Consider the following 15,275-nt stretch of genomic DNA (forward strand, 5'->3'; position numbering starts at 1 on the left):
AACTAAACATGCCAGTTAATCCTGTTTACCTCTCTTTTTGAATAATCCAGGAGCCCTCTGTAGTATTCAAAAGTAAGATGTCAGAAAAGACAACCTTGAAACTGAAGTTTGATTTTGGGAAGCCTGTTAAATACATTAGAGGTTTAAAACACTTTATATTATGAAATACAATTGCATATTACCATAAGTCATTTATTTAGCCAAAATGATGACTCAAAAATTTTAAAAAATGTAAAAACCTTTACTCATTAAGAGTGAAGACAGCTTTCCAAACAATCCGCCTCTGGTCTCTCCCACACCCTTTATTTTTTGATGAAATCTTTGGATAATTCTGTCCAATCTTAACCAGTTTGACCATGAGGTAAAGATTCTTATAAACCTTTACAAATTTTTGTTAAAGAGTAGGTCAGTGCCTTAAGAAAACCTTGTTGTGCTTTTATTCTAATGTTCAATTTACAGAAAAACCATGTAATACCCTTTTGAATTTAGATTACTGACCTCAGGATAGAGCCCTTCAAGAGCAGGACTAGGAAAGCATGCAGTTTCTAGAGCCTAATAAACAGTTATAGCTGGAAGACAAAAACAGATTTTGAGAGGAATTTATCTGTTTTTAATTATTGGAGTTTCATGAGGAAAACAGAGTTGTTTTTCTAAAATGGGGTCAGTGGTGCCTCTTCCATTTTTTCCAGGGAGTCCCAGGCTATCAGAAGTTATCTTAGGGCCTCTCATGCATGCATTAAGAGTGGCAACACAAAAATGGAGAAAAGTAGTTCAGCTGACTGAGAAAGAAAATCTTCTTCCAGCAAAACAAGATGTAAGAAGAGAAAAACATAAAGGCCTTTTAAATATGCCTATAGCTTGGATATCCACTTTTAATTAAACTGACTTTTGATCACAGTGCTCTTATTTTAAAAAATCCACCTGTAATCCCAGCACTTTGGGAGGCCGAGGCAGGTGGATCATGAGGTCAGGAGATTGAGACCATCCTGGCTAACATGTTGAAACCCCGTCTCTACTAAAAATACAAAAATTTAGCTGGGTGTGGGGGCAGGCGCCTGTAGTCCCAGCTACTCGGAAGGCTGAGGCAGGAGAATAGCATGAACCCGGAAGGTGGAGCTTGCAGTGAGCCGAGATCGTGCCACTGCACTCTAGCCTGGGCAACAGAGTGAGACTCCTTCTCAAAAGAAAAAAAAAATCATTTTAAATCCCTTGTTACCCAACTTTAGCCTCACCAAGTGGCCAATATTTCTGACTTTTGAACTTTTTCGAAAGTAACCTCACAGGTGAAACCAACAAGACTTAAGTAAGGTTGTGACTTAACCACCTGTATACAAGGTATTTTCAAAGAGGTGGTAAGCAGTTTTTACAAAATCTAGAATCTTTTAAGATAACTCAGAGAAAGGAAGATTTCAGAAAGGAAGCTAGAAGTTGTTCATGGAGGGAAAGAGAATCAACAAATGATAAAAGTCACACAGATATTAGCCAGAAAGTACTCATTCCCTAAGCCAGGACGGAACCTGGGCTGCCATTGGAAAATGGCAGACACCAAAAGAAAGTACTGCCATGTGGTTACAAGGTCAAGCTCCCAAGGACATAAAACAAGATGGAGACCTTATTCAGTATTTTTACTTCGGAGACCTGTAGCCAAGTTTGTAACTGACCAGTTTGCAGGGCTGGCTTGAACAGTGGGCTTATGGGGTCCTAGATACGTGTTCTATCCTGTCTTACTCCTTATGACAGAACTATACAGAAAGATACACAAAGCATACCAGATTGGCTACAGCTTAAGATTAGCCTCACAAATCCTTTTTTCCATTAATTAAAACTTTACAGAAGAGTAAACAGTGATTTTTATCCTTCCTTTTACTGGTTTGCACAGGGAGAAAGAGGCCAGAAGTCTGAATGGTAAGAACTTTTACTCTTTTACTGGCATGTCGGGCTTCTGGGTTCCCTTCCCAGTTCAATTTTAAGCCAAGTAGTTTAAGGTTTGGGGAAATTAAACTTTTCACAGTTTGGGGGATGCATCCAAGGGCAGTATCCTGTGGTACAGGGACCCAATTATCCATCCATGAAGAGAAGACAGGAGATGAAAAAGAAGACATTTATTTCAAAGGAGTCCCAGTGATTCAGGATGCATTCAAAAGAAGTACAGACTGAAGATGGCTGGTTACCCATCTGGAAAGAGGGGGAAAAGGCATCTTTTAGTTCCTTTCTCCTCCTAGCATACACCTAGGGTACATGAGGAGGAGAAAGAAAAGGTGTCCCCTTTCTTTCTTCCATCTTTGTATCTCCGAGTCCTGGTCACCTTGGCAGGTGCTGCCCATGGGTGCCAACACAGCTTTCACCCATGTGGAACAGGGAGGCCTAGAGGGTAGGAATTATCTGTACTCATCTACGCACTGCCTATCCTCCCTGCTGTCAGTAATCTTAGAGTTTCCTAGACCTCATCTATGCCATAGATAAAAGCATGACCTCCTTCCATGAAGCAGGGGTTTAATTGGCAGGAATTAGTCCTACTCACAGTGCTGTGTCCCTTGACTTTCATTGCCATCTGCTTCTCGATCCCTCAGATCCAGTTTTTCTTTCTAGGCCTTCAATCTGAAGCTTGCAATTGATTTTGGGACAAAAAGGTGCCTCAGAAGGGTGCACGGACTCATTAAGTTAGGGAGTCCCATGAATTTGGGTCCTGGCCTAGTAAGATACCTTCCAAAAGGACAAAAGAAAACCCTTGCATAGAAAAGCTCCCTGTATTGACAGGGCTGTGTTTAACTCCTGATGTTGTGGAGAAAAGACAAAAGAACAGCTTAAGTACAAGAAGGGGGAAGTGCCTGGGGGAAAAACCTCTTGCTCTATGCAAATGAGTTCCTTCAACAGGGAAAAAGAAAGACACTTCTAATCCCTGTATCCTCCTTGCCTCTAAGAACAGATGGAAACTGCATTGTTCTGAATTGCTTATCTGATGGCTGGGCCAAATGCTCATTCTACCCAGTAATATCTCTGTAGTTTGCAGCAACACTCTTAACATTGTAAAAGAAGAGATAGGTGCCATGACAGACCCCCCAAAAAGAAGGAAAATGTGGTAGAAAAAACTGGATTAGAACGAGGTTGACACTCCCAACCCTTGAGAGCAATGGGGTGAAGGATGGGTGTTGGGGTCCTCTCTGGCATCCTGTCTTCTATATCTGCACCAGTCACTCTTAATTGGCTCACCAGAGGTTCGGTGTTTCATCCACCTTCAGCACAAAGTCTGAGGACAAGAAGCCTTGGAAATGGAAGTGAAAGAGTTTAGGTCCACATTTACTCACCCTTCAGGGATCCCGGATGAGCCCTGAGACTGAGATTACAGTTGTGAGCCATCCTGCCTGGATTCCAATATTTTCTTCCAGAAGTTTTATGGTTTTCAGTTTTACATTTAAGTTCTGTGATCCATTTTGAGGTGATGTTTTATATGGTGTAAGGTAGGGATCAAATTTCATTGCTTCCTATATTTTTAAAGCTCTGTTATTAGGTGTATATACATTTATAATTATAGTTTCCTGATGCCTTGACATTTTACCATTGTGAAGTATTCCTCTTCATTTCTAGTAATATTTCTTGTCTAGTCTGTCTTGTCTAATATTAGTATAGCCACCTTAGGCTTTTAGGCCTACTGTTCACATGTGATATCTTTTTCCATCTTTTTATTTTTAACTTATTTGCCTTTGAATTTAAAATATATCTCTAAACAGAATATAATTAGTTCTTGTGTCTTTATCCAGTCAGACAATCTTTGCCATTTGATTAGAGTCTTTAGTCTATTTTTATTTAATGTAAAAATTGAGGCCAGGCACAGTGGCTCATGCCTCTAGTCCCAGCACTTTGGGAAGCCGAGGTGGGTGGATCACTTGAGGTCAGGAGTTTGAGACCAGCCTGGCCAACATGGTGAAATCCCATCTCTATTAAAAATACAAAAATTAGCTGGGTGCAGTGGCACATGCCTGTAATCCCAGCTACTCGAGAGGCCAAGGCAGGAGAATCACTTGAACCCGGGAGGTGGAGGTTGCAGTGAGCTGAGATCGCACCACTGTACTCCAGCTTGGGCGACAGAGCAAGACTCCATCTCAAAAAAAAAAAAATGATATGGCCATATCAATTTAGATCTTTTTAAATTTAATGACATTTAGGTCAATTTGTATTTAATGTAATAATTGATATGTCCATATTATTTAGGTCTGCCATTTTGCTATTTGTTTTCTATTTGTCTCATCTACCTTTTGTTCTTCTGTTCTTTCTTTTCTGCTTGCCTTTGCATTAATCAAATAAATTTTAGTAATCAATTTTAATTCATTGATTGGCTTTCTAGCTGTATCTCTGTGCATAATTTTTTAGTGCTTTCTTTGAGTATTATGATATGCATTTTAAGTCATCCCAATCTATTTTAAGTTAATACAGAATTCAGGTAAAATACAGGAGCCTTATTACAGTATTTACCTATTTACATCCATCTTTAATGCTGTTATTTTCACTTATTTATTTATTATAACATCTACATATAGTGTTATAGTTTTTGTTTAAACAGTAATTTAAAGTTATCCTTGTAAACAAATTATGAGGAAAAGTGTGTGTGTGTGTTAATCCTTCCTTTGGACCCAAGTTGCCAGTAGTGTCATTTCCCTTCAGCCTGAAGAACTTTATTTAACATTCTTGTAGTGTAAATTTCCTAGTGACAAATTCTCTCCATTTAAAAAATCTTTATTTTGCCTTCATTTTTGAAGGCTACTTCAAAAGGCTGCATATAGAATTCTTGGTTATTTTCCCCCACTTTCAGCACTATCAATATGAAAGTTCCAATGTCTTCTGTCCCTTATTATTTACAAGAGGCCACCTGTTAATGATATAATTGTTCTCTCTAGATATAATATATTATTTTTCTCTGCTTTCAGAATTTTCTTTTTGGCATTCAGCAGTTTGACTCTGATGAGCTTAGGAATCGTTTTCTTAGTGTTTATCCTGCTGGGGGTGGTCTTTGAACTTCTTGGATCTACAAGTTAAAGTTTTTCACACAATTTGCAATTTTTATTTTGGGCTGTTATTTCTTTTTATTTGTTTGCTTTTTACAGTGTCTTCCTCTGTCATCCAGGCTGGAGTGCAGCGGCACAATCGTAGCTCACTGAAGCCTCAACCTCCCAGGCTCAAGTGAGCCTCCCCTTGGCTTCCAGAGTAGTTGGGACCACAGGTGGTGCATGCTATCACACCTAGCTTTTTTTTTTTCCTGTAAAGATGAGGTCTCACTATTTTGCTCAGGCTGGTCTTGAATATCTGGGCTCAAGTGATCCTCCTGCCTTGGCCTCCCAAAATATATAAGTATGAGCCACTGTGCCCAGCCCCATTATTTCTTCAGAAAGACTCACATTTTTTTCCTAGAGATCCATAGGTCTCTAAGACTAAGTTAATTTTGTTTAATATTATTGTCTTACAGTGAGACAGGATTTGCAATGTGAGAAAAGGCCAGCTGTCTTTAGATTGGGTATTTCCTATCTCCAGTACTTCATCCTTCAAAAGTGTGACTGAAAAATGCATTCAGTAGTTATCTGTAGTAGGGTTTGCATGACCACTTTATTCCAATGCCATAAACATAGGTTGATTAACAAATATTTTAAAAGCCACTCTCAAGTAAAATATAACTACCGAATAAACTTTAGGATGGCAATAAAATGGTCAAGGCAAGAGTACAGTCTATCCACTCCTGAATTTTTGTATAGTTTCCAGACAGCTTCATGCCCCAGGAATTATTGGGACTTTGGTAAATAATATTTTGCATTTTAATATCAGTTTTGCATATTATTATTTTATATAATTTAGGCTATTAGACCAATATTGAGTTATTACAGAGGAAAGATACCAATATACTTCAAAAGTATGACTGGAAAATACGTTCAATAGGTTCACTTAGCAGATTGGAGATGAAAGATAAGAAAGGTCTGGGAACTTTGAAAATAGAAATTACCCAATCTTTAGATACATACTTTTCATCTCTAGAATTTTCTCTTTTTTTGTTGTTTACATTTTGTTGTTGAGATTCCCCATCTCTTCACTAAGTAAGATCACTTCTTATCTTAAATTCTTTGAAAAATATTATTTTCTAATTCATCTAACATATTTTTAATAGAAACTTTGAAATCTTTGTTTGCTAAATACAACAGCTGAGCCCATTCACAGTCTGTTTTTTTGATTGCCTGTTTGTTTGCATGCCTCATAATTTTGGTTGAAACTTGAACATGTAGATAATATTTTGAAATAACTCTGATTCTACTGTGTTAATCCAAGGATTATTGAATTTTTGTTCCTAGCAGATAGCTTGCTCACATTGCAAATCCTGTCTCACTTTGGTGTAAGGCAGCTGATACCTCTGCTTAGTTCTTATAACTTTCAGATGCTGCCTTTCTTTATTCTGGCTTCTGTTCAGTCTACTGAGCATCTGCACATTTTATTGGCCCTCTAGAAAGCCCACAACTTTGTAATTCTTCTTGCAACTGTAGCTTTTCAAACTCTCCCCCAATTTCTATCAGTTTTTAAGATATTTTCCAGTATATTTAGTTTTGTTTAGCTCAGATTTAATAATAGTTATCTGTAGTAGGGTTTGCAATGACCACTTTATTCCAATGCCGTAAACAGAAGTTGATTAGCAACTTCTTTTTTTTTTTAGATGGAGTCTCACTCTGTCACCCAGGCTGGAGTGCAGTGGTGCGATCTGGGCTCACTGCAAGCTCTGCCTCCTGGGTTCATGCCATTTTCTTGCCTCAGCCTCCCGATTAGCTGGGACTACAGGTGCCCGCCACCACGCCCAGCTAATATATATATAGATAGATTTGTATTTTTAGTAGAGACGGGGTTTAGTAGAGACGGGGTTTCACTGTGTTAGCGAGGATGATCTCCATCTTCCGAACTCGTGATCTGCCCACCTCGGCCTCCCAAAGTGCTGGGATTACAGGTGTGAACCACTGTGCCCAGCCGATTAGCAAATATTTTTAAAGCCACTCCTAAGTGCAATATAACTACCAAATAACCTTTAGGATGGCAATAAAATGGTCAAAGCAAGAGTACAGTCTACCTATTCCTGAATTTTTGTGTAGCTGCCAGATAGTTTCATGCTCCAGGAGTTACTGGGACTCTGCTCAATCATATTAACATATTGCATTTTAATCTCAGTTTTGCATATGATTATTTTATATAATTTAAGGCTATTAGACCAATATTGATTATTACAGCGCATGGATATCTTGAAAGAGGCCAAGATGGAGTGGAAATGCAGGTTGGAACTACCAAAGGGCAAAAAACTATTTATCAACCTTTAACTACAGTAAATCTTCCCTTTGGGTATTTTCATTTGTAAACACTTTGCCCTTGCGGTCATTTACATCTGCATAATTACAACACTTTTGCTTTATTTGGCATGCAGGAGAATCTTCTTAAATATCAAACCTAACCACTTTGAGTGATTTGCATCCTGCTTTTGTCATACATTTAGAGCCTTGGGATTTTTTCTCAGAATGGAGTAGCAAACAAATAGGATCTAGACAGGGAAATTGAAAAGCTTCCTAGTATTTTTCTGTAAAAAGATTTCTTAACATGTCTTCTTGGATGTGTCTCTCTGATGTCAAACATACACACATATTAAAGTAAGAGTTATACAAGCACATCTTCTACATTTTTGGCATCTATGTCTCTTAAGACACAGGACATTCTGTCTGGTGTTCTGATCAGACCACTTTTGCATATGTTACTAGACTGAAAATTTTTGGAAGGTAGAGAAATCTCTTATTGGTTTTTATATTCCCAACAGCCTAGGATAGAACCTAGAACATTAAAGAACACTAACATTTTAATAGTGTAACTGAAAAGCAGGTTAGTTGGTCACTGCATGTAGAGTCCAATTAACAAGAGCAAGTTCTGATACAAAGAAGTGTATTTATTTCAAAACTAGCTTAGAGGAAGAGGGACAAAGCCTCCTGCCTAAGTGTGCCACTTCACCTTTGGAGCAAAAAGTGGGCATTTTTATAAGGTAGGGGAGGAAATGAGCAAGGGCAAGGATCCCTCTGCTCCTGGGCAGGTATCCGAGCTGGCACCTTCTTGGGCAGAAGTAGGTTGTAAAAGTGGCCAAGTGGGCGTACTTTCAACATGCCCTCCTAGTGGGCATGAGTTCTGAGATGACCCTGTGGATAGTTCTGTGGGGGCATGCTTTGGTCTGCAAATCGACTGTCAACTTTCAAGGAGGGATCCTTGGGGGCACAATTCGGAAGTCCTCTCTGGGTGTTTTGTAGAAGAACATAGAGGGACTAGGGCTCGGTTGCTATTTATTTATTTATTTATTTATTTATTGAGAGAGAAGGTCTTGCTCTGTTGCCCAGGCTGGAGTGCAGTGGCACCATCATACCTAACTGCAGCCTCAAACTCCTGGGCTCCAGGGAGCCTCCTGCCTCCCTGCCTCCCTGCCTCCCTGCCTCCCAGGAGTCCCAGCCTCCCAAGTAGCTGGGACTACTGTTGTTTGCTACCATGCCCAACTAGTTTTTAAAGTATTTTTTTTTGTAGAGATGGGTTCTTGCTTTGTTGCCTATGCTGGGCTTGAATTCCTGGCTTCAAGTAATCCTCCTACCTCACCCTCCCAAAGTGCTGGGATTATACATATGAGCCACTGTTCCTGGTCTAGTTTGATGCTTTTTTTTTTTTTTTCCTGAGACGGAGTCTTACTCTGTTGCCCAGGCTGGAGTGCAGTGGTGCAATCTTAGCTCACTGCAACCTTCGCCTCCCAGATTCAAGCGATTCTCGTTACTCAGCCTCCCGAATAGCTGGGATTACAGGCACCTGCCACCACACCCAGCTAATTTTTGTACTTTTAGTAGAGACGGGGTTTCGCCCTGTTAGCCAGGCTGGTTTGAACTCCTGACCTCAGGTGATCCACCGGCCTTGGGCTCCCAAAGTGCTGGGATTACAGGCATGAACCACCACAGCCGGCTGTTTGCATTTTTAAGATAAAAATTTTACCATGCTGGATATATTACAGTAACTATGTACTTCAGTTTCCCAATTGTTAAACGAACTTAATAGAAGTACTACCTTACAGAATTCTGGAGATTAAATGAAATAATCTTCTGAGTGCAATAAATATATTATCAGTACAACAGCTAGCTGTACTGCTTTATTATTATAATAGTGGTAATTGTCAGACTTGGAAGGGGTGAAAGAGAACAACAGTCTATTTTATTTTTGTGGCATATATATCATAGGTCATAAGACCTTGGATTATTTAGATACCATGTTACAACTTGACAAAAACTAGAAATGTTGTGAGTGTGCAATAGCAGGTAATAACTAATCCGATAATTAATTTATTCTTGAATTTGATCAGAAGACAGACCTAACTTCATCTATTGCCAATTATTATTGTAGCAAAATCTATTAGAATTTCAGTGTAGGCACTGCAGTACAATAGTGTGAATTTCAAAAGTGAGATATTTTATGTGGCTTTTTAAAGTAGGTTTTCAAACCAGTTAAAGGCTCTAAAACCCATTAAGAAGGATACTATGGGTCAGGAATAGCATTTTATGAGGACTCCTGAGAAAACGGTGCTGTGTCCCCTCCACCATGGTGTAAGTGGAGGTTACTCTCACTTGTTCTCCTACTTGGTATCTCTCCTTGTTCTCTCACTTGGTATCGAGTGAGAGGGGCTTGAGAGGGACGACTTAAGAGATTTAAAGGATACCCCCAGTTGTGGGAAACAGAGGACCAGGGTCTGACTCTCTGAGATACCCAACAAGGAGAGAACTGTGGCTGGCTTACTGTTCCCACAGAAAGAACTATACTATAATGGTGGCTGTGTTGAATTTGCCTACACTCCAGCCTGTGTCAGGGCAAAGGAAATGTATTTCCTGCAGATTAGAGGTGGGTCTAGTGGAGGAGAGGGATAGCGTGGAGCTGGACTCCTGTCCAAATAGATGCCTGAAAGACCAGTGAGGTTCCAATGGTGAGTCTTTTGAATGACAGCCAAAAAGCCAGGAGAAGAATGAATTATCCAAGTCAGTGGAGCTATGACCAGAGGTGAGACTCTGAATAACCCATGAAAGTGCATCTGAGAAAAAAGAGTTCGCTTCAAACATCAGCAGACAGGTGTTTTGGCAGGAAGGCCCATGTTGGCATCTTTTTGCCTTCCTTCCCCAGCCTCCCTGTCTCCTATGCCTACCTTGGAAAGATCCCACAGCTAGTGACGGCGAAAGTTGTGGAAGAGAAGAGAAGCAGCTGATTCAATCCCTTCCCAGGTTCCCTGGGGCTGGGGAAAACATTTGATTACCTAGTGAAGATTGGTTTGTTACCTAAAGTGACCATAAGCCTTCCTTTATTTAACATTGACCAAAATAATCAAATGGGCCTGCTGAAGTGGTCTAGTGGCAAGGGAAAATTTTTCCCCACTAAATAAATTTTAAGAAGACAGTCAAGACAAGAAACTGTATTTGATTATATCCTTTAGTGCTTATTCAGTAAACACATAAGTCTGTAATTTTTAATATTTGGTATAACAGTAGATTGAAATCCACAGTAATTCACAAAAACTTATGCAAGGTTTTTTTGTTTTGTTTTGTTTTTTTGAGACAGAATCTCACTCTGTCCCCCAGGTTGGAGTACAGTAGGATGACCTTGACTCACTGTAGCCTCCACCTCCCAGGTTCAAGCGATTCTTGTGCCTCAGCCTCCTGAATAGCTGGGATTACAAGCATGAGCCAACAAGGCAGGCTAATTTTTGTATTTTTAGTAGAGACGAGGTTTCTCCATGTTGGCCAGGCTGGTCTTGATCCTGACCTCAGGTGATCTGCCTGCCTTGACCTCCCAAAGTGCTGGAATTACAGGCTTGAGCCACCGTGCTCGGCCAAGGTATTTTTTCTTGAAAAAATCTTCACTCATATGAGCAGTATATGCAATATAAGGATATGCTCTTGGGTTTCTTGATGTGGTCTAATATTTAGTGTTGGCCCCTTACTTAATTATAAAAGTGCTTTTATCTAAAAGTAGATGTTAGTTGTCAGGCAATGTTTGCTATAAAAAAAATTAAATAAAAAATAAAAGTAGACGTTAGGATGTTCTCTTCTGGCCTGCCTAGTATTTATATTAGATTCTTTCTTTTCTTTCTTCTTTTCTTTCCTCCTTCCTTCCTTCCTTCCTTCCTTCCTTCCTTCCTTCCTTCCTTCCTTCCCTCCCTCCCTCCCTCCCTTTCTGTCTCAGCTGCCCAGGCTGCAGTGTGAAGTCGCACCATGTCGGCTCACTGCAACCACCATCTCCCGGGTTCAGGTGATTCTCCCATCTCAGCCTCCTGAGTAGCTGGGACTACAGGCACCTGCCACCACGCCTGGCTAATTTTTGTATTTTAGTACAGACAGGGTTTCACCATGTTGGCCAGGCTCGTCTGGAACTCCTGACCTCAGGTGATCAGCCTACCTCTCAGCCTCCCAAAGTGCTAGGATTACAGATGTGAGCCACTGCACCCAGCCTAGATTGTTTCTTAAACACCACAGATGTCTGAACTTTTTTGAATGAAATTAAATTATTAGAGATTAGTAAAATTTTGTATAAGATAGTAGACTAAAAAATTCTTACTAGGCTGGGTATGGTGGCTCATGCCAGTAATGCCAGCAATTTGGGAGGCCAAAGTGGGCCAATTGCTTAAGCCCAGGAGTTTGAGACCAGCCTGGGCAACATGGTGAAACCTTGTCTCTACAAAAGATACAAAAATTAACTGGTGTGGTAGCACACACCTGTAGTCCCAGCTACTGAGGAGGCTTAGGTGGGAGGATGGCTTGAGCCCAGAAGACAGAGGTTGCAGTGAGCCAAGATTGCATCACCACACTCCAGCCTCGGTGACACAGTGAGACCCTGTCTCATTAAAAAAAGAAAATTTATCCTGTCTCAAGCTCCCCATACTGTAAGGTTCTAAACGTCTTGGTTGGATTGTGCTAATATATTTGGCCAATCAGCTCCTTCCTACCGTCTACTTTTGAATCCCTATCACCACCATCTAAGTCAAGATGACAGTGTTTATACAGTCTCTTCATTGTGTTTTAAGATTAGTCTTCTTTCTGGTGAGGGAAGACAGATAATAGAAATATGGCTGACTGACTGGGCCATGGCTCACGCCTGCAACCCAGCACTTTAGAGGCCGAGGTGGGAGGATTGCTGGAAGCCAGGAGTTTAAGACCAGCTTGAGTAACAAAGTGAGACCCTGTCTCTACAAAAGAAACACACAAAAAAGAAATACGACTGACTAAAATACATGTAATTTTCATAATAATTTAAAATGTAAGAAGGCAAAAAATTTCTGGGCTCAAGGTGGGTGATCGCTTAAGCCCAGGAGTTCAAGACCAGCCTGGGCAACCTGGCAAAACCTCATTTCTACAAAAAATACAAAAATTAGCCAGGCATGGTGCTACACACCTGTGGTTCCAGCTACTTGGAAGGTTGAGGTGGGAAATTTGCTTGAGCCTGGGCTGTCGAGATCACAGTGAGCTGAGATCGCACCACTGTACTCCAGCCTGGGCAATGGAGCGAGATCATTTCTCAAAAAAAAAAAAAAAAAAAAAGGCAAAAAATTAAATTATTAGTATGATAAAGTTTCATTTGGACTTAATATGAAATTCATTACTAGAAATGACAATCATTTGCATAGGGCTTAACTTCCTTTGCTAAGAAAATAGAGTAATATACTGGGAGACTTCCAGAGCTTCACAAAGCTTCAGGGTCATCTACCAAGACAGACAATTTGTTGTCATCATCATTGTTAAAACTCTAAATTATTAAGTGCTTATGTGCCAGATACTGAGGTTTATGTGCACTTTCTCTAATCTTTAATAATTCTAGAAAGGTATTTGTTTGATCCATTTTCAAGATAAGAAAACTCATTCAGAGGCGAAGTAACTTGACCAAGGATATGTTGTAGTTGTAGAGCTGGGAATATGACTCATGCCTGTTTTTTCCACAGCTCATTTTCACTTAGGTTCCATTAGTTTATTTTACTTTTTTAGGAGGACTTGCAGACCTGATTTCCTCGGCAAAGTCAGATCACTCATTTCTTTGGCACATAATTATGATTATTTGTATTTAATATTTCTTTTTTTCTTGTTGGTTTTCATTTTTTGGTTTTTATGGAATCTGACTTCTGATTCTCAATTTTTTTATTGTGAAATATAACATATCTTCAGAAAAGAAGATTAAACATATGTATGGTTTTATAAATAATTATAAAATAAATACCCAGTAACTATTACCCAGGTCAGCAAATATTCTACTAGTGTATGAGTCAATTTCCATGGCAAAAGAACTAAGCTTAGGCGCTATACTAAAAAAAAAAACTAAAAATAAAATTTTCCTACATGTGTATTATATCAATGGAATAAGTACAAGTATAACTTACCATGTCATAATTCCTCCCACCGTTTCCTCTCTTTTACAGCATGGGTAGGTTCTCTCTCCATGGGGATGATTTTCTTTTGCTGCCCAATAGTCAGCGTCTTCACAGACCTATTTGGTTGTCGGAAAACAGCTGTCATGGGTGCTGCTGTTGGATTTGTTGGGCTCATGTCCAGTTCTTTTGTAAGGTAAGGACTTGGTTTTTTCATGTTGCTTTTTAAAAACTGTTAAATACCTTCAAGTTTTAATTTAAGAAACTCTGTTATTTACAAGCAAAGCTCCTCCTTTTCATTTCTTAAAACTTTAAGCAGTATGACTTATAAAACAAACTGTTATCCATAGCAGCAAATCAGAGCTTGAGAATTTGAATGCTTTTTTTTCTTGTAATGCCTAAGACTTAGACATCAATCAGGATATGTGTGTTTCCTGGTGCATGGAAAAATGTTTCTCCTTATCTTTTTCTTCTATTCACATAAAAATCCCAATGGCACTCAAGTTATAACAATAAGTTATCTAAAATAGCGGCCTTAGTTTAAGGTCGGTTCAGTCTGAGGCCTACGGGTTACAATATGTGGTGTTTTATAGTAGCTGTTCATAGGTTTGATATGAAATATTTTTATTAATGAGACCAAAACCTTGCCATTTATTCCAACCCAGATAGAGAATTCCTGTCTGTTCTTTAAAAAAAGAACATGCTAAAATTTTAAAATATCATGGCAAAATGAAGTGGTCCAATGTACCTTAAAATAAAACTTAATGTCAGTGTACTTCTCCTGTATCTATTAGAATAGGGATCCCCAGCCCCTGTGCCACAGACTGTTATGGGTCCATGGCCTGTTAGGAACTGGGATGCACAGCAGGAGGTGAGCTGTGGGTGAGCAAGCAAAGTTTCCTCTGTATTTATAGCTGCTTCGTATTACTTGCATTACCACCTGAGCTCCACCTCCTGTCAGATCAGTGGCAGCATTAAATTCTCCTAGGAGTGCAAACCCTATTGTGAACTGTCTATATGAGGGATCTAGGTTGCACTCCCCTTATGAGAATCTAAATGCCTGATGATCTGTCACTTTCTTCCGTAACACCCAGATGTTACCGTCTAGTTTCAGGAAAACAAGCCCAGGGCTCCCACTGATTCTACATTATGATGAGTTGTATCATTATTGCATTATATATTACAATGTAATAATAGTAGAAATAAAGTGCACAATAAATGTAATGCACTTGAATCATCCCTAACCACCCTCCCCTGGCCCCATCCATGGAAAAATTCTTCCTGAAACTGGTCTCTGGTGCCAAAAAGATTGGGGACTCCTGTATTAGAAGAAAAGATGCAGTGCACTGAAGAGGGACTAACCATAAGGAGCAGATGGGCACATAACTGCATGGAACACCTCTCCCTGCAGCTCTGGTTCTCCTTGTAAGTCCCTTGCGTTGGTAGAATAATCCTCAGTTAGAGAAACACTGATTTAATATGTAGCTCTGGCTAACAGGAGCTGCTTAAGAAGAAAACCTCTTAAGATCATTTCTATCCTTTGTCTCTACTTTTAGTGGTTTATCTTCATTTCCTGCCTCTTTCCTGTCCCTAGCTGTCTTCATGCTGCTTTCGTTGAAAAGCATTAATGTGGTCATTAAGGAAAAATAAGTCAAATTTACATTTGACTTTTTATTTTTAAATATTTAATCAACAGAATCCTTGGTTTTACTCATTGCCGCTCCCCACCCCCCAACACACATCCCTTCCTCAACTCTAAAGTGAGCCTCATTCTTTCGTATTTTCTTCCATCTAATTTAGACTCCAGCCTGGGCGGCAGAGCGAGACTCCGTCTCAAAAAAAAAAAAAAAAAAAA

The 15,275-nt window shown here is 39.6% G+C and overlaps 1 protein-coding gene across 1 annotated transcript in view; it reads left to right on the plus strand.

The window, feature by feature from the left end:
* Nucleotides 1-15,275, plus strand: part of SLC16A10 (solute carrier family 16 (aromatic amino acid transporter), member 10) — a gene marked incomplete at its 5' end in the record, with an annotated part of 147,066 nt that overhangs the window by 81,335 nt on the left and 50,456 nt on the right. The window contains one exon of the mRNA XM_011935096.1: nucleotides 13,472-13,616. Within this exon, the coding sequence (XP_011790486.1) occupies nucleotides 13,472-13,616 (145 nt within the window). The remainder of the gene's footprint in view (nucleotides 1-13,471; nucleotides 13,617-15,275) is intronic.

The sequence above is a fragment of the Colobus angolensis genome, unplaced genomic scaffold (assembly GCF_000951035.1).
Source record: "Colobus angolensis palliatus isolate OR3802 unplaced genomic scaffold, Cang.pa_1.0 Scaffold14, whole genome shotgun sequence".
Lineage (NCBI taxonomy): Eukaryota > Metazoa > Chordata > Mammalia > Primates > Cercopithecidae > Colobus > Colobus angolensis.